We start from the raw sequence: 22,754 nt of genomic DNA, 5'->3' as shown, positions 1-22,754 counted from the left end.
CCCACACGCTCACTCACGCATCCATTCACTCACTCACCCACCCACCAATTTACCCATTCATCTACACACACACATTCAAAACTCACACACACACGCTCACTCACCCACGCTCACTCACCCACACGCTCACTCACCCATCCATTCACTCTCTCACCCACACACCCATTTACTCACTCACCCACCCACCTACCAATTCACCCATTCATCAACACACACACATTCAAAACTCACACACACACGCTCACTCACCCACGCTCACCCATCCACACGCTCACTCACCCATCCATTCACTCACTCACCCACACACCCACACACCCATTTACTCACTCACCCACGCCCCAATTCACCCATTCATCAACACACACACACCCATTCAAAACTCACACACACGCTCACTCACCCACGCTCACTCACCCACACGCTCACTCACCCATCTATTCACACGCTCACTCACCCATCCATTCACTCACTCACCCACACACCCATTTACTCACTCACCCACCCACCAATTCACCCATTCATCAACACACACACACACCCATTCAAAACTCACACACACACGCGCACGTGTGTGCTAGTGTGCATCCCTGGTTGCCATGGAGACTCGCTGCTCTGCCTCCCGTTGCTACCCATGGCGTTGGTTGCCATGGACACGCGGAGGCAAATCACAGGGTGTGTGCACACTCCCTTTAAACACTGGGTCTCCGACCCGCACACACACACAAACAAAGACAAAGATCCCCCGTGTAGCCTCAACAGACTGTTGGGGCAAGTGCTGTTAGCGAGTAGCACCTGTGATGGCCGGTAGGGCACACGAGGGGGTGGGTGGCCAGCACCACGCCCGGCCGTCTTTGTCTCCCCCAGTGGCGATGTTTACTACACACTGCACTAGGTAGCCATTTGAGGCTGAGTCGACCTAGGGGAGTCCCAGGACCGGTTCAAATAATCGTCACTGGGTGTTGGCCGTGAGGGGGAATCAAACTCGTGTCGCCAGGTTCGTCACGCAGCATAGCGCTAACCACTACACGACCATAACACCAACAACCGACATTCACCACGAAGTGGCGGTGACATCACCACGGCGCTTGTGCCAGGCTATGTGCACCTTGAGGCCACGTGAAGTGTCGAACGCCCGCTTGCAGGAGGTCACGGGGCAGACCCAGCAGGTGCCACGGGTCGACTGACTGAGATGAGTGGCCGATGCACCACCTGTGCCCCCTACTGTGCCAACTCGCTGTATTTTATCTGCCCGGCGCTCCGTTCATTGTTGTGAGCGTCGCTCCTCCGCCCTCCGTTGTTGTTGGAGGGTGACTGCCTCCAACTGCCCAGTAGTGTCCTTCACGAGCCTCCTCCACTGTGGACGATCTTGACACCGCTGGTACTAGTCATCGGCAAGTCCACTCAGCTCCACGTCCTCCTGTACCACGTCACTCCATCTCTTCTCTAGCCCGTGCCGCGCCCGTTTAGCTTCCTCTATCGGGCCGAACAAAAGCTGTTTAGGCATGCGGTGGCTGGGCATGCGGGCTACATGTACCAGCCAACCGATGGGACTTTGTCCAGATTTTTCAAGGATGTTTGAGCTACACACAATGCAGCCTGCAGGTTAAACCGAGGATGAATCGTAGGCAGGCCAGCCGAAATGTTTCTAACAGGCGAAGATGTTCCATTAGGGGGGGTCCACACTACCACAAAGACAAAGATCCCCCGTGTAGCCTTAACAGACTGTAGGGGCAAGTGCTGTTAGCGAGCACCTATGAAGGCCTGAACGGCGCACGAGGGGGTGAGTGGCCAGCACCACGCCCGGCCGCCTTTGTCTCCCCAGTGGCAATATTTACACACCGCACCAGGTACTCATTTGAGACTGAGTCGACCTAGAGGAGGCCCAGGACCGGTTCAGATAATCGTCACTGGTGTTGGCCGTGAGCGGGAATTGAACCCGGGTTGCCGGGTTCGTAGGACAGCAGCGTAGCGCTAACCGCTGCGCCACCGCTCTCCACACAGACGCACACACCGATTCAGGTACCACAGTGCCAACATATCTGAACCCCGTCATGGGCCCCCCCTAGGTCGACTAAGCCTTAAATGAATACCTGTAAATATCGCTGAGTATATGGGCGCTGAGCGCAGTAAACATCGCTACTGGGGAGACAAAGGCATGGTTTTGGCCACCCATCCCCTCGTGTGCCGTGCCGGCCTTCATAGGTGCTCGCTAAGAGCACTTGCCCCTACAGTCTGTTAAGGCTACACGGGGGAACTTTGTCTTTGCGTGAACGAGTGTGTGTGCGAGTGGCTGCTGCGTGTGTGTTTTTGCGTGTGCGGGCTGAATGAATTGTGACAGGAGTGTGTGTTTGTGGTGCCCGCGTGTGTGCGATGTGATTTGTGAGCTAAATTGAACAGAGATTGCACTGCGTGAGTCTCTGTGTGTGTGAGTCTCTGTGCGTGTGTGTATGCGTCTATGTGTGTGTGAGTGTGTGTATGAGTCTATGTGTGTGTGAGTGTGTGTATGAGTCTCTGTGTGAGTCTCTGTGCGTGTGTGCGTGAGTGTCTGTGTGTGTGAGTGTGTGTATGAGTCTGTGTGTGAGTCTATGTGCGTGTGTGTATGAGTCTCTGTGTGTGTGAGTGTGTGTATGAGTCTCTGTGTGTGTGAGTGTGTGTATGAGTCTCTGTGTGAGTCTCTGTGCGTGTGTATGAGTCTCTGTGTGTGTGAGTGTGTGTATGAGTCTATGTGTGAGTCTCTGTGTGTGTGTGTGTGAGTCTCTGTGTGTGTATGTGAGTCTCTGTGTGAGTCTCTGGATTTGTGAGTGTGTGTATGAGTCTCTATGTGAGTCTCTGTGTTTGCCAGTGTGTGTATGAGTCTCTGTGTGTGTGAGTGTGTGCATGAGTCTATGTGTGAGTCTCTGTGCGTGTGTGTATGAGTCTGTGTGTGTGTGAGTGTGTGTGAGTCTGTGTGTGAGTCTCTGTGTGTGTGTATGTGAGTCTCTGTGTGAGTCTCTGTGTTTGTGAGTGTGTGTATGAGTCTCTATGTGAGTCTCTGTGTTTGTCAGTGTGTGTATGAGTCTCTGTGTGTGTGAGTGTGTGCATGAGTCTCTGTGTGAGTCTCTGTGCGTGTGTGTATGAGTCTCTGTGTGAGTCTCTGTGTGTGTTTATGAGTCTGTGTGTGTGTGAGTGTGTGTGAGTCTCTGTGTGAGTCTCTGTGCGTGTGTGTATGAGTCTCTGTGTGAGTCTCTGTGAATGTGTGTATGAGTCTATGTGTGAGTCTCTGTGTTTGTCAGTGTGTGTATGAGTCTCTGTGTGTGTGAGTGTGTGTATGAGTCTATGTGTGAGTCTATGTGTGAGTCTCTGTGTGTGTGAGTGTGTGTATGAGTCTCTGTGTGAGTCTCTGTGAGTGTGGGTATGAGTCTCTGTGTGTGTGAGTGTGTGTGTGAGTCTGTGTGTGAGTCTCTGTGTGTGTGCGTGTGTATGTGTATGTGAGTCTCTGTGTGAGTCTCTGTGTTTGTGAGTGTGTGTATGAGTCTCTGTGTGTGTGAGTGTGTGTATGAGTCTCTGTGTGAATCTTTGTGTGTGTGAGTGTGCGTATGAGTCTCTGTGTGGATCTTTGTGAGTGTGTGTCAGTGTATGTGTGGGAATGTGTGTATGAGTCTGTGTGAGAGTGTCTATGTGTGTGAGTTTGTGCATTTGTCTGTGTGTGAGTGTCTGTGTGTGGGAGTGTGTGCACAATGTATGTGTGTGAGTCTGTGTGTGAGTGTGTGTGTGAGTGTGCATGTGTATGTGTGTGGTGTGTGTATGAGTCTGTGTATAAGTCTCTGTGTGTGTGTGAGTGTGTGTAGGAGTGTGTGACATTGTCTGTGTGTGAGTGTGTGGCTCCCTATTGCTCAACCATGTTACGTATGCCGATTATCTGGTAATTGCTGCTCACTCAGAGGAGGAGTTGGAGGCGCTGCTGCTGAACCTGGAGCATGCCACTAAGAAGTGGGGCCTTACCATCAGCCCCACCAAAACTAAGCACCTGCCTGGGTATTTTGTACCATCAGACACTCGACCCCCACAACTCCCAATTGGTGATGGGGCAGTAGTGGAAAAAGTGGAGAGTTTCCCATACCTGGGCAGTGTGCTTATTGCCGGCTCCAGTTTAACAGCAGAGGCCTCACTCCGAATCAGTCGAGCGGCAATATCTTTTCATCGGTTGCGTAATGCTGTGTGGAAGCTACCTGGTCTGTCGCTCCGCACGAAGCTTCGGGTCTTCTCGGCCACAGTCATTCCCTCCCTTCTGTACGCTTGCGAAACGTGGACCCCCTAATGGAGCATCTTCGCCTGTTAGAAACATTTAGGCTGGCCTTCCTATGATCCAGCCTGAGGAGCTCACAAATCCTTGAAATATCTTGACAAAGTCCCATCAGTGAGCTCCTCTGGCAGGCAAGGCTGCATTTGCTGGGTCAAGTAGCCTGCACGCCCAAACAGCTTTGTTTGGACGGATAGAGGGGGTTAAACAGGCATGGCACAAGCTAGAGAAGAAAAGGAGTGGAGGACGTGGAGCTGAGTGGACTTGGTGATGAATGGTACCAGCGGTGTCAAGATCGGTCTCTGTGGAGGAGGCTCGTGAACGACGCTGCTACTGGGCAGATCGAGCAAATTGCCCTCCAGCAACAACGGAGGACAGAAGAGTGACGTTCACAACAACGAGCAGAGCGCTGGCTCGTTAATGCACATGAAGTTGGCACAGTAGGGGGCTCAGGTGGTGCATCGGCCAGTCATCTCAATCATCTCAGTCATTCGACCCGTGGCACCTGGGTCTGCCCTGTGACCTCCTGCCAGCGGGCGTTCGACACTTCACGTGGCCTCAAGGTGCACATAGCCTGGCACAGGTGTCGTGGTGATGTCTCTGCCACTTAGTGGCGAATGTCGGTTGTTGTTGTGTGTGAGTCTGTGTGTGAGTATCTGTATCAGACACCACAATGGCGATCATCTGAACCGGATTCTTGGCCTTCCCTAGGTGAACTCAACATCAAATGCGTACCTGGTTCGGTGTATTAAATCATCACTACCAGGGAGACAAAGGCGACCAGGCGTGGTGCTGGCCACTCATCCCCTCGTGTGCCTCAGTGCCGGTCTTCATAGGTGCTCGTTAACAGCACTTTGAAGTAGTGATTAGCATGCTGCTCTACGAACTTGAATTCGATTCCAGCTCACAACCAATTTCAGTGATGACACTGCCACGCAATTTTTGTCCCTGGGTTGTAAGAGTTCTTTTTTAATTGCTTATGCTTAAAAAGTATAGAAAATGGCTACTATTCCCCACAAACTTTGCTTTTATTACCAGGACAGTGGTATTTAGAAATTTACCTTATTTCAATGAGAAAACGGGCAAATTTGTGTCTTTTCGTTCACATAAAGTCAAAAAACAACATTTGAATCGAAATTAACATGCATTTATACTAAAGTAATACAAAATGACTACAAAAGATTTAGAAGTGAGTAGTTTTTCAAGATTTACAAATTCTACTGTAAATCCCTTTCACGAATCAGCCCCCAAATGTAGTCTCCCATCATGTTCTCGTTATACTGTCCTTGATAGCGGCGTTCAAAGTCCAGTATATCCTGGTGGAAGCGCTCGCCTTGCTCCTCCGAGTACGCTCCCATGTTCACCTTGAATTAATCAAGATGAGCATCAGGGATATGGACTTTGAGGGACAGCATACAGCCTATTGTGCCGTGGTTCTTCACCAGAGTCGCAACCAGCTCCACATAGTTTTCAACCTTGTGATTGTCCAGGAAGCCACGAACCACTGCCACAAACCTGTTCCAAGCTGCTTTCTCCTTACTATTGAGCTTCTTGGGGAATTCATTGCACTCCAGGATCTTCTTCATCTGTGGTTCGACGAAGACACCGGCTTTAACTTTTGCCGGAGACAGCTTAGGGAAGAATTCTTGGAGGTACGTGAAGGCTGCCGACTCCGTATCTACATATTATTGGGTATTTCGGTTCGTAGATAGGTTCAAAGAAAATAACAACAAGTATAACCCGTAAAAACAAAGTTTTCCACTATAAATCCTTTATATGCGTGGCGGCTAGAGTCCTCTCGTCCTCTGGCTTGAGATGGCTGCCACCTATGGGTCAGATGATTGCATTGCACCATTAAGAAATTGGTAATTAAATGTAATATTTTTGTCCTAAAAGTGTAAAATTTTGGAAAATATTTTTCACGGACATAAATTGTCACGCACAACGAGTCTGTGTGGAAAATCTCAGCTCGATTGGATCACGGGAAGTGGGTTAAAAAACGACCGAAAGATTTGCACGGTCGTAAGCAAGCAAGCAAGCAAGTGAACTTAATATAAAGGATTTTAAAAAATAACACAAATCTTCGATGTTTCGATCGCAACATAAGCGGTCATCATCAGGAAAAGAGGGGTTAGCTTCCAAGGCAAACTGTTTATAAGGGTTTGAAATGGGAGTAGCCCAAATGTCAGCAGCCAATGATAATTTAAGTGGTGGGCAGCCAACCCGACCGTGGTTGGTTTTCCACCAATCAAAGGGCTGCCAGGTGGGCTTAAGGGCCCTGTATTTATACGACAATTTATATTACTGGAAATTAGAGAATGTTCTAGAAGTTTCTCCAAGTTTACTCAGCACTGAATATATCTGGAATTCTCATTGAAAATAGGTGAATTTAGAAATATCACTGTCCTCTTCTTGGTTCTTTCGGTAAAGTCACGTAGAAGGGAAGTAATAAAACAATAAAAATAAAACATAATAAAATATTATATTATTATATTATTTTATTTTATTATGTTTTATTTTTATTATTTTATTACTTCCCTTTTACGTGACTTTACCGAAAGAACCAAGAAGATGAATCCCTGCAGTCACGAAAGCTTTAAATCGAAATATCACTGTCCTGGTCACAAAACCAAAGTTTTTGGGGATAATATCCATTTTCTGTACTTTTGAGGCATAAGCAATTAGAAATAATACTTACTACCCAGGGACAACATTTTTTTTTTTACATAGTGTGATAATCTGAACCGGTCCTGGGCCTCCCTTTCCCACACAGCCACTCACCCACCCACCTAATCACTCACTCACTGACTTTATTCACCCACCCATGCAATTGAATCAACCACTCTTACACCGACCGACCAACCCACCCACTCATTCACCCACCAACCCACCCACTCACTCCGCACCCACTCAATCACCCATCCACTCACTAACTCACCCATCCATCCACCCACCCACCCACTCATCCACCACCTATCCACCCACCCACCCACCCACACACTCACTCACCCACCAACCCACCCACTTACCCATTCACCCCCCCCCCATTCACCCACCCACAAACTCATCCACTCACCCACCCACCACGCACCCACCCACTCACTCACTGACCCATTCACTCACCCACCCACTCACCCACCACCCACCAACCCACCCACTTACCCATTCACCCACCCACCCATTCACCCACCCACCCATTCACCCACCCACTCACCCATTCACCCACCCACTAACTCACCCACTCACCCACCCACCCACTCACCCACCCACCCACTAACTCACCCACCCACTCACCCACCACCCACCCACTCACCAATTCACCCACCCACCCACTCACCCACCACCCACCCACTATAGATGTGCAGCCGTGCGCTCATCACGGGAGTAAATATCAACTCAATGCCTCAATCAAGTCACTGCTGATCGAAATCTGCGGAAGCCGGTTGAAGGAAATCAAAATCCTTGGAATCCCGGCTCCGTGAATGTCAGCCACTAAAGCCGTGACCCAATCGAAGGGGAGCGGTGGTGCAGCGGTTAGCGCTGAACCACCGCTACGAATTCCCGGGACGGCGACCCGAGTTGGATTCCTGCGCTCACGGCCACCATCAGCGCCGTTGACAATTGTCTGGACCCGGTCCTGGGACTCCCTCCCCTAGGTCGACTCGGCCTAAAATGAGTACCCGGTGCAGTGGTGTCAACAACGTGTTGGAACTGGGGGAGACAAAGGCGGCCGGGCATGTTTGCTGGCCATCCACCTCCTCGTGTGCCACAGTGCCGGTAGCCTTCATAGGCGATGTTACTCGCTACTCACAGCCACTTGCCCCAACAGTCTGTTGACGCAATACGGGGGAGCTTTGTCTTTGTAGAGGGTGATAGGGTGGGTGGGTGGGTAAGTGAGTAAGGAGGTGAGTGAGTGGGTCAGTGGGTGAGTGGGTGGGTGAGTAAGTATGTGAGTGAGTGGGTGGGTGAGTAAGTAGGTGAGTGGGTTAGTGGGTGAGTGGGTGGGTGAGTAAGTAGGTGAATGAGTGGGTGAGTGGGTGGGTGAGTGATTGAGTAGCTGAGTGAGTGCAACTCGCTAACAGCAATTGCCCAAACAGTCTGTTACAAGCTATAAAGGGGATCTTTGTCTTTGTAGAGGATGAGTGAGTGGGTGGGTGGGTGAGTGTGTGGGTGAGTGAGCGAGTAGGTGGGTGAGCGAGTGGGTGAGTGAGTCAGTGGGTGAGCGAGTGGGTGAATGAGTGGGTGGGTGAGTGAGTAGGTAGGTAAGCGAGTGGGTGAGTGAGTCAGTGGGTGAGCGAGTGGGTGAGTATGTGGGTGAGTGAGCGAGTAGGTGGGTGAGCGAGTGGGTGAGTGAGTCAGTGGGTGAGCGAGTGGGTGAGTGAGTGGGTGGGTGAGTGTGTGGGTGAGTGAGCGAGTAGGTGAGTGAGCGAGTGGATGAGTGAGTCAGTGGGTGAGCGAGTGGGTGAGTGAGTGGGCGGGTGGGTGAGTGTGTGGGTGAGTGAGCGAGTAGGTGGGTGAGCGAGTGGGTGAGTGTGTCAGTGGGTGAGCGAGTGGGTGAGTGAGTCAGTGGGTGAGCGAGTGGGTGAGTGACTCAGTGGGTGAGCGAGTGGGTGAGTGAGTCAGTGGGTGAGCGAGTGGGTGGGTGAGTGTGTGGGTGAGTGAGCATGGAGGTGGGTGAGCGAGTTGGTGAGCGAGTGGGTGAGTGAGTCAGTGGGTGAGCGAGTGGGTGAGTGTGTGGGTGAGTGAGCAAGTAGGTGAGTGAGCGAGTAGGTGAGGGAGTCAGTGGGTGAGCGAGTGGGTGAGTGAGTGGGTGGGTGAGTGTGTGGGTGAGTGAGCGAGTAGGTGGGTGAGCGAGTGGTTGAGCGAGTGGGTGAGTGGGTGAGTGAGTGGGTGAGTGAGTGATTGAGTGGGTGGCTGAGTGAGTGGGTGAGTGCTGCTCGCTACTAACAGCACTTGCCCCAACAGTCTGTTGAAGGCTACACGGGGCGCTTTGCCTGTGTGATTATGTGAGAGTGTTACTTTCATGGAGTGTGATAGGGCAGTCATCGTGCTGAAGAGGCTATCAAACGCAACCTTCAGAGGCGCGTCCACACTCACAACACAGAGCTGCCCCGGGTAGTCCACGTGGGCTGTTGGGGCAAGTGCCGGTGTGTGTCTGTGTGTGTGTCTGTGTGGTGTGTGTCTGTGTGTGTGTCTGTGTGGTGTGTGTCTGTGTGTGTCCGTGTGTGGTTTGTGTCTGTGTGTGTCTCTGTGTGGTGTGTGTCCGTGTGTGTGTTACTGTGTGTGTCCGTGTGTGTCCGTGTGTGTGTTACTGTGTGTGTGTGGGGAGCGGTGGTGCATCGGTTAGCGCTACGCTGCGCTATGAACCCGGCGGCACGGGATTGATTCCAGCTCACGGCCAACACCACCAGTGACGATTATCTGAACCGGTCCCGGGCCTCCCCTAGGTCGACTCAGCCTCAAAATGAGTACCTGGTGCGGTGTGTAAACGTTGCCACTAGGGAGACAAAGGCGGTCGGGCGTGGTGCTGGCCACCCACCCCCGTTCCGGCCTTCATAGGTGCACGCTAACAGCACTAACCCCAACAGTCTGTTAAGACCTTTCTCTTGACTTTGTGTGTGCCGTGTGATGTGTCCCTGTGTGTGATGTATGTGTCCGTGTGTGTGTTTCGGTGTGTGTGTGTCCCTGTGTGTCTTCGTGTTGGTCCCTGTATATGTGTGTGTGCCGTCTGATGTGTCCGTGTGTGTGTGTCCCTGTGTGTGTGTCCGTGTGTGTGTGTGCCCCTGTGTCTGTTCGTGTTTGTCCCTGTGTATGTGTCCGTATGTGCCGTCTAATGTGTGTGTGTGTGTCCGTGTGTGTGTGTCACTATATGTGTGTCCGTGTGTGCGTCCGTGTTTGTCCCTGTGTGTTTTTCCGTGTGTGTGTCCGTGTGTGTGTCCGTGTGTGTGTGTGTCCGCGTGTGTGTGTGTCCGTGTGTGTGTCCGTGTGTGTGTCAGTGTATGTGTCCGTGTGTGTCCGTGTGTGTGTGTGTGTCCGTGTGTGTGTGTCCGTGTGTGTGTGTCCCTGTGTGTGTGTGTCCCTGTGTGTGTGTCCGTGTGTGTGTGTGTCCGTGTGCCGTGTGTGTGTGTCCGTGTGTGTGTGTCCGTGTGTGTGTGCCGTGTGTGTGTGTCCGTGTGTCCTCAGCCATCACGAACGTGCGCCTCTGGGCAATCGACCGCCAATGCTTCCAGACGATCATGATGAGGACTGGCCTCATCAAGCAGGCCGAGTACATGGACTTCCTGAAGAGGTGTGCCTCTCTGTGTGTCTCTGTGTCTCTCTGTGTGTCTCTTTCTGTGTGTCTCTCTCTGTGTGTGTCTCTGTGGGTGTCTCTCTGTGTGTCTCTCTCTGTGTGTCTCTCTCTGTGTGTGTCTCTGTGTGTGTCTCTCTCTGTGTCTCTGTGGGTCTCTGTGTGTCTCTCTCTGCGTGTCTGTCTGTGTGTGTCTCTACGTGTCTCTCTGTGTGTCTCTCTGTGTGTCTCTCTGTGTGTCTCTCTCTGTGTGTCTCTCTGTGTGTCTCTATGTGTGTCTCTCTCTGTGTGTCTCTCTGTGTATCTCTGTGTCTCTCTCTGGGTGTCCCGGTGGCTAGGAGATGGTATCTTCCTCGCCGGATATGCAGGATGGTCGTTGGTTTGATCTGGACCCTAACGCCTTCTGCTGTATATTCGGAGTTGGCGTCTCTCTCCCCGTGGTCACTGCGTGGATGTCTACTCCATATTCAGAAACATGCCCTTGGATTATTTGGCCGCTGCTATAAATTTATGACGATTGGCCACTTCATTTAGCTGCGATCATTTGTGACATTCAGACCCTGGAGGAATAAAATCCACGCAGTGGCAACGACGCGGGGAGAGAGAAACGCAAACTCCAAATATACAGCAGTACTCTTTGGTTCTTTCGGTAAAGTCACGTAGGTATAACATAAAATAAATCACGACGTTTCGGGCGCAACACAAGCGTCCATCATTAGGTGGGAAAGCATGGCCTGTTGCTGAGGCAGACTGTTTTTTTCTTCCATAGGCCTTCATGTCGCGAGAGACAATTCTTTTGCACCTTACGAGGTCAGCTGTAGGTTTTTCAGCGCCTATAATTACTTAGTAGGCCAACCTTTGAGTGGCAATCCTTGCCACAGCAATTGCAAGTGAATGCGGTGGCAGCTCCAGAGGTGTTTGCTGCTTTTTCATTACGTCGCTCCCTCTTGGTCTGCCAAGCGGTGTGTCTTTCCTCCTCGCCTCTCCTGAGGCCTGTTTTCACAGCCTACTGCCAGCTGAGTCAGTCGCCGGCAGTTTTCTCCCAGTCATTTGGGTTGATGTCGCAGCTCTTCATGTCCCGTTTACGGACATCTTTGAAGCGCAGGACTGGGCGACCAGTGACCCGTGTGCCTGATGCCAGCTCGCCGTACAAGACATCCTTGGGTCTTCTGCCATCCTGCATGCGGCGCACGTGTCCAAGCCATCTCAGGCGCCTATGTCTGAGTAGAAAGTACATGCTGGTAATGTTGGCCAAGTTGAGGACTGAGGTGTAGGGAATGCGATCTTGCCATCTGATACCGAGGATGCGCCTGCGACATCGGAGGTGGAATGTGTTTAGTCGATGTTCTTGATGGGCGTATGTTGTCCAGGACTCAGACCCATAGAGGAGGGTGCTAAGGACGCAGGCCCGATACACCTGTACTTTGGTGTTGACCGTTAGGGATTTGTTCTCCCACACTCTTTTGGTAAACCTGAACATAGCTGTGGACACCTTCCCAATGCGCTTGTCAATCTCTGTGACAAGGGACAAATTGCAGGTGATGGTGGAACCTAAGTAGGTAAAGTCCTGAACGACTTCCAGGGTGTAGCTGCAAATGTTTATGGAAGGGGTGTCTCTGACATCCTGGCTCATGACATTGGTCTTTTTCATACTGATTGTCAGGCCAAAGTTGTTGCAGGCATTGGCAAGGTGGTCGATGAGTGTCTGCAGACCTTGTTCTGTGTGAGCTGTCAGCGCGGTCACCCTTGTTTTTATATAGGGTGATGATGTTGGCATCTCTCATGTCTTGAGGCATTGCTCCTTCTTCCCAGCACTGGCAGATAAGTTCATGGAGTTTTGTGAGGATGGCGGGTTTCGCACATTTCAGTACCTCAGGTGTGATGCCGTTCTGTCCCGGGGACTTGCCACTGGCTCGTGAGTTGGTGACGTTGTCCTGTTCCTTCAAGGTTGGAACATTGTCCAGTTCGTGTATCGTTGGTAAGGGCTTTACAGCAGCAAGGGCAGCTTCTGACACATCGTTGTCTCGTGAGTAGAGCTCTGAGTAGTGTTCTACCCACCTGGCCATTTGCTCTTGTTTATCAGTGATGATGGCCCCTGTGCTGGATTTAAGGGGGGCAATCCTCCTGATGTTTGGACCAAAGGCTGTCTTGATGCCTTCATACATGGCACGGATATTGCCAGTGTCAGAGGCGAGTTGGATCCTACTGCTGAGGTTCACCCAGTAGTTGTTGACGCAGCGTCTGGTGGTTGTTTGAGCTGCACTGCGGGCAGCTTTCAAAGCCCTTAATGATCCTGTACTTGGGACCTGCTTGTACTTCAGGAGCGCCATGCGCTTGGCTTGGAGGATGGGTTCCAATATAGCCAGGTGTTCCTCAAACCAGTCTGTGTTCCGCCTTGTCTGCTTACCGAAGGTATTGATGGCTGCATTGAAGATGGCGTCTCTGATGTATGCACATTTTGTCTCCACGCTTCCATCTGGTGTGTCGTGTAGGGACTACTCAAGGCTGTGTTGGAATGATTGAGTGAGCTCTGGGAGGGAGGTCTTGGCAAAGTTGATGCGTAGGTAGCGCTTTTGTTTGAGGCGGTGTATCTTTTTTAAGCGTAGTCTGACCTTGCTGGATACCAGCGGGTGATCAGTGTCACAGAGTGCGCTGTGGTAGCTGCGTGTGATGAGTACTGAGTTGAGGAGCGGCTCGTCGGGTGATGACGAGGTCCAGTTTGTGCCAATTAAGAGACCTTGGGTGTCTCCATGATACTTTATGGCATGGTTTAGTGAGTTTGTGATACAGAGATTGTTGTATGAACAAAGCTCCAGTAGTCTTTGGCCACTGGCATTCATCTTTCCGATGCCGTGATAGCCAAGGCACGTGGACCACGCGTCGTGGTCAGCCCCAACCCTTGCATTGAAGTCTCCCAACAGAAACATGTGCTCAGAGCTGGGGATGTTGCTAATAATATTGTGAAGCTCTTCATAGAACTGGTCATGAATCTCCGGAGGTGAGTAGAGTGTTGGGGCTTAGACACTCAGGATGTTTACATGGCCAGAAGCAGTGAGTAGTTTCATGAGCAGAATCCACTCGGAGCCTGAAGTCGGTGGCTCTATCATGCCAAGGAGTGTATTTTTGACGGCGAACCCAACACCGTGTTGCCTTGGTTCGTTCTGCTGTTTTCCTTGCCAATAGAAAGTGTAATGCCGCGATAACAACCTTTTAAAACAGTCTGCCTCAGCAGCAGACCATGCTTTCCCACCTGATGACGCTTGTGTTGCACCCAAAATGTCATGATCTGTTTAATTTTATACCTACGTGACTTTACCGAAAGAACCAAAGAGTATAGATTCCTGCAGTCACGAAAGCTTCAAATCAAGATTATACAGCAGTAGTGGACATCGTCAGGTTCGGCATCAAACTTATGACCTCCTGCTTTCCAGGCGAGTGAGTTAACATCTCCTAAGGCTATATGGGGGATTTGCATCTTTGATGTTTGTTCATGTTTGTTTGTGTTTGTTTGTTTGTTGTGTGGGTCAGTGTGCCATCTTTTCAGAATCTGGCAGAGGAGGTGATCAGCAAGCTGGCTGATGTTATTGAGGAGGTGAAACATCAAACACTCACTCGCACACATATAGACACAGAGAGTCCCACAGACTCAAACATAGACCGCCAAGCTCACACAAAGATCCACAGACTCACACGGAGACCCAAAGACTCACACGGAGACCCACAGACTCACCACGGAGACCCACACAGACTCACACGGAGACACACACCGACTCGCACAGAGACCCACACTCTCACAGAGAGACCCACACGGAGACCCACACAGACTTACATGGAGACCCAAACAGACTCACCTAGAGATCCGCAGACTCACACAGAGACTCGCGGACTCACACAGGGACCCACACAGACACACACAGACCCAGACTCACACAGAGACCCACACAGACTCACACAGAGACCCACAAACTCACACAGAGACCCACACAGACTCACACAGAGACCCACAGACTCACACAGAGACCCACAGACACCCAGACCCATAGAGACTCACAGAGACCCATAGACTGACTTGAGGCTGCGTCGACCCAGTATAGACATTCAAACACAAAAAAAATCTTCACCACTAAGTGGCGGTGACGTCACCAATGGCACTTTGTGCCAGGCTCGGTAGGGGGCCCAGGTGGTGCATCGGCCACTCATCTCAGTCAGTCGACCCGTGGCACCTGGGTCTGCCCCGTGACCTCCTGCCAGCGGGCGTTCGACATTTCACGTGGCTTCAACGTGCACATAGCCTGGCACAAGCGCCGTGGTGATGTCACCGCCACTTAGTGGCAGATGGCGGTTGTTGATTGTGGAGGTGATTGTGAAGATGATGGTGGGGGTGGTGGCGTTGGTGGCTGTGATGATGGTCGAGGAAGCGGTGGTGATGGTGGTGTCCGTGTGTCCTCTCTCTCTCGGGGAGCGGTGGTGTAGCGGTGAGCAATACGCTGCACTACGAACCTAGCGACCCGAGTTCGATTCTCGCTCATGGTCAACATCAGTGGCAATTATTTGAACCGTTCCTGGGCCTCCCCTAGGTCAACCCAGCCTCAAATGAGGACCTGGTGTGCGGTGTGTTAACAGTCTGTTACAGGCTACACGTGGGATCTTTGTCTTTGTCTCCCCCACAGATGCACTATGATGCCGGAGACTACATCATCAGGCAAGGGGCGAGTGGAGATACCTTCTTCATCATCAGCAAAGGGCAGGTAACCTGGCTCACGATCGCCGTGTGGGTGAGGTTCACGATGGCCGTGTGGATGGGGTTCACGATGGCCCTGTTGGTGGGTTCATGATGGCAATGTCGGTGGGGTTGACAAATGCCGTGTGGGTGGGTGGGCTCACAATGGCCGTCTGGGTGGGTGGGTTCACGATGGCTGTGTCGGTGGTTCAAGATGGCCGTGTGGGTGTGGTTTACGATGGCCGTGTCAGCGTGGATCACGATGGCCGTGTCAGTGAGAGTTCACAATGGCCGTGTCGGTGGGTGAATTCTCAATGGTCATGTCAGTGAGGTTCATGATGGCCATGTCGGTGGGGTTGACAAATGCCGTGTGGGTGGGTGGGCTCACAATGGCCGTCTGGGTGGGTGGGTTCACGATGGCTGTGTCGGTGGTTCAAGATGGCCGTGTGGGTGGGGTTTACGATGGCCGTGTCAGCGTGGATCACGATTGCTATGTCAGTGGGGTTCACAATGGCCGTGTCGGTGGGTGAATTCTCAATGGTCATGTCAGTGAGGTTCACGATGGCTATGTCAGTGGGGTTCACGATGGCCGTGTCGGTGGGTGAATTCTCAATGGCCGTGTCGGTAGTTTCTGGATGCAGTGATAATGTTGCTGTTGACAATGTTGCTGATGATGATTTTGCTGGGCAGGTGAATGTTACGAGACAGGCCGAGGGGGTGAGTGACGAGCCTGAGCTTCTGAGGTCCCTGGGAAGGGGAGACTGGTTTGGAGAGATGGCGTTACAGGGGTGAGTCACTCACCCACACACTCACTCAACAGACTGTAGGGGCAAGTGCTGTTAGCGAGCATCTCTAAAGGCCAGCACGGCACGCGAGGGGGTGGGCGGCCAACACCACGCCTGGCCGTCTTTGTCTCCCCAGTGGCGATGTTTACACATCACACCAGGTACTCATTTGAGGCTGAGTCGACCTAGGGGAAGCCCAGGATCCGTTCAGATAATCGGTGTTGCCAGTGAGCGAGAATCGAACCCGGGTCGCCGGGTTCGTAGCGCAGCGCGCTAACCGCTATACGACCGCTCCTACTCACTCATACATAGTCATACACACTCACCCAACCACCCACCCACTCATGCAGACATTCACCCACTTACTCACCCACTCACTCACTCACTCAACCACTCACTAACTCACCCACATACTCACTCACCCTCCCTCCCATTCATCCACTCACACACCCTTCCACTCACTCACCCACTCATTCACTCACCCACCTACTTACCCACCCTATCACACACTCATGCATATTCTGCTGGTGCTGATAATGGTAATGATGATGGTAATGATGATAATAATGATGATAATGGTGGTGGTAATGATGTTAATTATCATAGAAATAGTAATGATGTTGATGATAATGATGATGATAATAATGATGACGGTTATGATGGTGGTAATGATGATGGTAATTATTATGGTAATAGGAATGATGTTGATGATGGTAATGATAAACCTAATGATGATAATAATGATGATGATAATAATGATAATGATTATGATGGCCATGATGATCGCCATAATGGTGATAATGGTAATAATGATGATGGTCATGGTGATAATGATGATGGCAACGATGTTGATGGTCATGGTGATAATGATGATGACGAGCCTCTATTGCCACGTGTGTGTTCCTGCCCACAGGGAGGACGTGAGGACAGCCAACGTGATCGCAGTGGAGTCAGTCACGTGCCTGGTCATCGACAGAGAGTGAGTGAGTGGGCACAGCGGTGGCTAGGAGATGTTAACTCCCTCGCCTGGTCTGTAGGAGGTTCGTGGGTTCGATCCCGACCCTGCGAGATGTTAACTCTCTCGCCTGGTCTGTAGGAGGTTCATGGGTTCGATCCCGGACCCTGCGAGATGTTAACTCTCTCGCCTGGAAACCAGGAGGTCATCGGTTCAATCTCGACCCTGATGATGCCTGCTGCTATATATTTAGAGTCTGTGTCTCTCTCCCTCTCATCATAGTCACGGTGGCTAGGAGATGTTAACTACCTCGCCTGGTATGCAAGAGGTCGTGGGTTCGATCCCGGACCCTGCGAGATGTTAACTCCCTCGCCTGGAAACCAGGAGGTCATCGGTTCAATCTCGACCCTGATGATGTCTGCTGCTATATATTTAGAGTCTGTATCTCTCTCCCTCTCATCATAGTCACGGTGGCTAGGAGATGTTAACTACCTCGCCTGGTATGCAATAGGTCGTGGGTTCGATCCCGTACCCTGCGAGATGTTAACTCTCTCGCTTGGTCTGTAGGAGGTTCGTGGGTTCGATCCCGGACCCTGCGAGATGTTAACGCCCTCGCCTGGAAACCAGGAGGTCATCGGTTCAATCTCGACCGTGATGATACCTGCTGCTGTATATTTTGAGTCTGCATCTGTTTCTCTCCCCTTGGTGGTCGCGTGGATTTTTCTTCGGGTCCACCAGTTTTTCCCCCTCCACATTTAGAAGCAACGTCGCACGTTTATAGTGATTTGGCTGCTGCTATACATTTCCACGTGATGACGATATCAGCCACTTCCGTTGAGTTATCGTTTGTGGTGGTCATGTCGCTTCTTAAAAAAAGATGCATAGCTAGGTGGGCCTTATGCCTGGTAACATTAAAAAAATAGTTGAGTTTTACTATGGGTCTCTATGAGTATAGGTCTCTGAGTATGGGTCTCTGCGCGTCTCTGTGGATTTCTATGGGTCTCTGTGGGTTTCTATGGGTATATATGGCTCTCTGGATCTCTGTGGGTCTCTATGAGTATGGGTCTCTATGAGTATGGGTCTCTATGAGTATGGGTGTCTGCTCGTCTCTGTGGGTTTCTATGGGTCTCTGTAGGTTTCTATGGGTATATATGGCTCTCTGGATCTCGGTGGGTTCTTATGAGTATGGGTCTCTATGAGTATGGGTATCTGCGCGTCTCTGTGGGTTTCTATTGGTCTCTGTGGGTTTCTATGGGTATATATGGCTCTCTGGATCTCTGTGGGTCTCTATGAGTATGGGTCTCTATGAGTATGGGTCTCTGCGCGTCTCTGTGGGTTTCTTTGGAAATCTGTGGGTTTCTCTGGGTCTTTATGGCTATCTAGATCTCTATGGGTCTCTATGAGCATGGGCCTCTATGAGTATTAATGTCACGCGATTTAGAATATTTGACTGCTGCTCTGAATGTCCACGTGATGCTGTCAGCCAATTCGTTGAGCTGCCATCATTTGTGATGGCCAGGTCGCTTCTGATAAAAGAGATGCGTAGCTCAGTTTGGGCTTTGCCCGGTAAATTCAAAAATATAATAGTTTAGTTTAGAGCGTGGGGAGACAAAGATGGCCGAGCAGGGGGGTGGGAGGTTGCATGTTGGTTCAGACCACCCCACCACCACCACCACTACAATCTATCAACTACTCGCCAACAGCACTGGACCCAGACAGCCTGCGTGGGCTACACGGGGGAGCTGTACCTGCTTCTGTGCATGATCTGTCTGCTTTGTGAGGGGGGCAGATGCGGGGCAGATGTGGAACAGAGTGGCTCATGATGGCCTGAGGGTGTGAGGAGAGAGGGGGGGGGGAGAGTGGGGAGAGAAAGGGGGGGAGAGAAGGGGGGAGAGAGTGGGGAGAGAGAAAGGGAGAGTGGGGAGAGAGGGGGGGGGAAGAGAGAAGGGGGGAGAGAGTGGGGAGAGAGAGGGGGGGAGAGAGAAAGGGAGAGTGGGGAGAGAGAGGGGGGGGGAAGAGAGAAGGGGGGGAGAGAGTGGGGAGAGAGAGGGGGGGAGAGAGAAAGGGAGAGTGGGGAGAGAGAGGGGGGGGAAGAGAGAAGGGGGGAGAGAGTGGGGAGAGAGAGGGGGGGAGAGAGAAAGGGAGAGTGGGGAGAGAGAGGGGGGGGAAGAGAGAAGGGGGGGGAGTGGGGAGAGAGAGAGGGGGGGGAGAGAGAAAGGGAGAGTGGGGGGGAAAGGGGGGGGGGAGTGTGGAGAAAGAGGGGGGGGGGAGGAAAGCGAAGGGGGGGGGGGAGTGGGGAGAGAGAAGGGGGGGGAAGAGAGAAGGGGGGGAGAGTGGGGAGAGAGGGGAGAGAGAGAGGGGGGGAGAGATGGGAGGAGAGTGTGTAGAGAGGGTGGCGAGAGAGAGGGTGGGGGAGAGAGGGGGGGGGGGGGAGAGTGGTGAGAGAGGGGGGGGGGAGACACTGACTGCTGTGTGTGTGTGTCTCTGTCTGTGTACGTCTGCGGACAAAGACAAAGATCCCCCGTGTAGCCTGTAACAGACTGTTGGGGCAAGTGGCTGTTAGTAGCGAGTAGCAGCGCCAATGAAGGCTACCGGCACCGTGGCACACGAGGGTTGGGGGTGGCCAGCACCACGCCCGGCCGCTTTTGTCTCCCCAGTGCCGATGTTCTTTACACACCACCGCACCAGGTAGTCAATTGAGGCTGAGTCGACCTAGGGGAGGCCCAGGACCGGTTCAGGTAATGACCACCAGGCGTTGGTGGTGGCCGTGAGCGGGAATCGAACTTGGGTCTCAGCCGGGTTTGTAGCGCAGCGTCGCGCTGACCGCTGCACCATCGCTCCCCACTATCTTTGTGCGTGTCTGTGTGTTTGTGTCAGCTACACACAGACTCGTGTAGCGGTTAGTGCGCTGCGCTACGAACCCGGCGATCCAGGTTCGATTCCAGCTCACGGCCAAAAACCAGTAACGATTATCTGAACCGGTCATGGGCCTCCCCTAGGTCGACTCAGCCTCCAATGAGTCCCTGGTACGGTGTGCAAACAAAGATGGCCGAGCTGGTAACGGTCATCAGCAAGTCCAATTAGCTCCACATCCTCTTGTACCTCATCACTCCATGTCTTCTCTCGCCCGTGCCCGTTTAGACCCCTCTGTCCGGCCGAACAAAAGCTGTTTAGGCATGCGGTGGCTGGGCGTGCGGGTTAGATGACTCAGTCAACGCAAGCCTTGTCTGCCCAAGGAGGCTGATGATGGGATTGTGTCTAGATCTTTCAAGGATCTGAGCTTCTCACACAATCCAACCTGGAAGTTCACTCCATAGGCAGGGCCAGTCTGAATGTTTCATTTCGGCGCAGATTTTCTGTCAAACAGGCTCCATGGTTCGCATAGGGAAGGGAGGGCATGACTGTGCCTGAGAATACCTGACGCTTCAATCACTAATCACTCACCCACTCACCCACCCACTCATTCACCCACCCGCTCACCCACCCACCCACCCACTCACTGACACACTCACTTACCTACTCACTTACCCACTCACTCACCCACCCACTCACTCACCCACTCACCCACTCACCCACCCACCCTCTCACTCACCCACACACTTACCCACTCACTCACCCACCCACTCACTCACCCACTCACCCACCCACTCACTCACCCACACACTCACCTACTCACTTACCCACTCACTCACCCACTCACTCACCCACCCACCCACTCATCCACCGACCCACTCACCCACGCAGCCACCCACCCACTCACTAACTCACCCCCACCACCCTTCTTTTTGTCTCTCTGTGTCTCGACATCAGGTCGTTTAAACATCTGATCGGGGGCATCGAGGACATGTCCACCAAATGCTGCGAGGACACGGACTCCAAAGCGACGTGAGTCCCTAGCTTTCGCAGTGTCACATAATCACACAGTCGTACAAGCACACACAGAGACTCACACAAAGACTCATACAAGCCCATACAGAGACTAACACAGACTCACACACAGACTCACACGGAGGCACAAACAGAGACTCGCACAGACCTATACAGAGACTCACACAGACTCACACAGACCCACAAAGAGACTCACACAGACTCACATAGACATACAACTTTTCATAGAGACAAAGACAGAGACTCACACAGAGACTCACATAGACACTAACACAGATTCACACAAACATACAACCTCAAGTAGAAACACACACACAGAGACTCACACATAGACACACACACAGACTCACAGAGACACACAGAGACGCACACACTGAGACTCACCCAGAGACTCACACAGAGACACACAAAGCGACACACGCATAAATTCACACAGATAGCCACAGATTCACACAGACATACCAATAACAGGCATTCACATCATCACTATATAGTCCAGCAGATGCTCTTGTATGGACCCGGCGTGCATCCATGATATCCATGATGCTTTGTGGATGCGCCGATGCCGGAACAGCGTGTTGATAATTTCGAGCCCATGAGCTGCACAGAAGACTAGCAGCCTCCTACCGTTGTTATTCAGTTGATCTGACCCACGCCTACCGATCACTCCAACTCAGGCATCATAACTCACTCAGGCATTAAAGTCACCCAACAGGATGATTCTATCCAGAGGGAACACTGACACACCTATGACAGGAAGTCATAGAAGGTCATCTGACTCATCGGCCTTGGCTGCATCCCTCTACTGATGTTCATCTTCGGTGGAGGCATAAGCAACCACGACCACCACTCCTCGCCTCTTGTTGATGGGGAGATGAGCCCCAAGTAGCCTGGGGCTTACAGCTTTCCACACCTCACCGCCACGCTCCCACACCCCCCTCATTATTTTGTTCAAAAGAAGAGCCACTCCCTTTTGTTTGTCAGTTTTCTGCCTCGATTGGAGAACTGTCCACCTCTCATATTAGCTGAAGCCAGAACCGGTCCACCGGACCTCCTGTATTCCACAGAGGTCCAGGCAGTACCGGTCCAGCTCCCGACAGAGGAGGGGCAGCCTCTCCTCTGCAACGAGATTCTGAGCATTCAACGTGGCCAATCGCAGTGTTCTCCTGTTTCTGGAGGAACCCTGAAAGGCTGGGTTCAGTCTCCTGGCTCTGCCAGATGGGGTTTGGCCAGAAGGCGTGATGAGGGCCTGTCCCCCTGGGCTCTAGCACGAGCTTATTTCGGTGTTTCCACCGTGGTGTTTGGTCGACAAAGTGCCGGGTGGAGAGTTTAGCGGCCCCTCGCACGCAGAGACGCACATGCTCACAAAGAGGGTCACAGATTCACACAGCCATACAACCTCACATACTGGAGAGACACACTCGCGCGGAGACTCATACGGAGACTCACACGGAGAGTGGGTAAGTGGGTGATTGAGTGAGTGAGTCCATGAGTGAGAACGTAGGTACAGGAGCAGGTGAATGGGTGAGTGCCTTAGAGGGCAACTGAATGGGTGAATGCTACTGACAGCTAACAGCACTTGCCCCTACAATCTAGTTAAGGCTACACGGGATGGGGGGGTTATTTGTCTTTATCTGTAGGTGTGATAGAGTCAAATTAAATTAATCTTGTCGGTATATCTATGCATATACGCATTCACCCACCGACTCACCCACCCACTCACCCACCTACTCACTCACCCACTCACTGACCCTCTCACCCACCCACGCACCCACCTACTCACTCACCCACTCACTGACCCTCTCACCCGCCCGCTCACCAACTCACCCACCCACTCA

The 22,754-nt window shown here is 52.0% G+C and overlaps 2 protein-coding genes across 3 annotated transcripts in view; one reads left to right on the top strand and one right to left on the bottom strand.

Annotated features, from left to right (window-relative positions):
- Window positions 1-22,754, bottom strand: part of LOC133359698 (cGMP-dependent protein kinase 1-like) — a 329,349-nt gene that overhangs the window by 103,878 nt on the left and 202,717 nt on the right. The window lies entirely within an intron of this gene.
- Window positions 1-22,754, top strand: part of LOC133359400 (cGMP-dependent protein kinase 1-like) — a 47,148-nt gene that overhangs the window by 6,127 nt on the left and 18,267 nt on the right. Inside the window, exons 3-8 of one of the 2 annotated variants that reach the window (XM_061577810.1) lie at window positions 10,463-10,568; window positions 14,097-14,160; window positions 15,239-15,316; window positions 15,979-16,076; window positions 16,987-17,052; window positions 20,839-20,913. In XM_061577810.1, coding sequence (XP_061433794.1) covers window positions 10,463-10,568; window positions 14,097-14,160; window positions 15,239-15,316; window positions 15,979-16,076; window positions 16,987-17,052; window positions 20,839-20,913 — 487 coding nt within the window. Of the gene's footprint in view, window positions 1-10,462; window positions 10,569-14,096; window positions 14,161-15,238; window positions 15,317-15,978; window positions 16,077-16,202; window positions 16,235-16,986; window positions 17,053-20,838; window positions 20,914-22,754 lie in introns of those variants that run through there. The other variant, XM_061577811.1, reaches the window with a different exon arrangement.

This window comes from Lethenteron reissneri, chromosome 65 (assembly GCF_015708825.2).
Source record: "Lethenteron reissneri isolate LAM-NWPU_2019-01 chromosome 65, ASM1570882v1, whole genome shotgun sequence".
In the NCBI taxonomy this organism is placed as follows: Eukaryota; Metazoa; Chordata; class Hyperoartia; order Petromyzontiformes; family Petromyzontidae; genus Lethenteron; species Lethenteron reissneri.
This window is presented reverse-complemented; position numbering and strand designations above follow the sequence as displayed.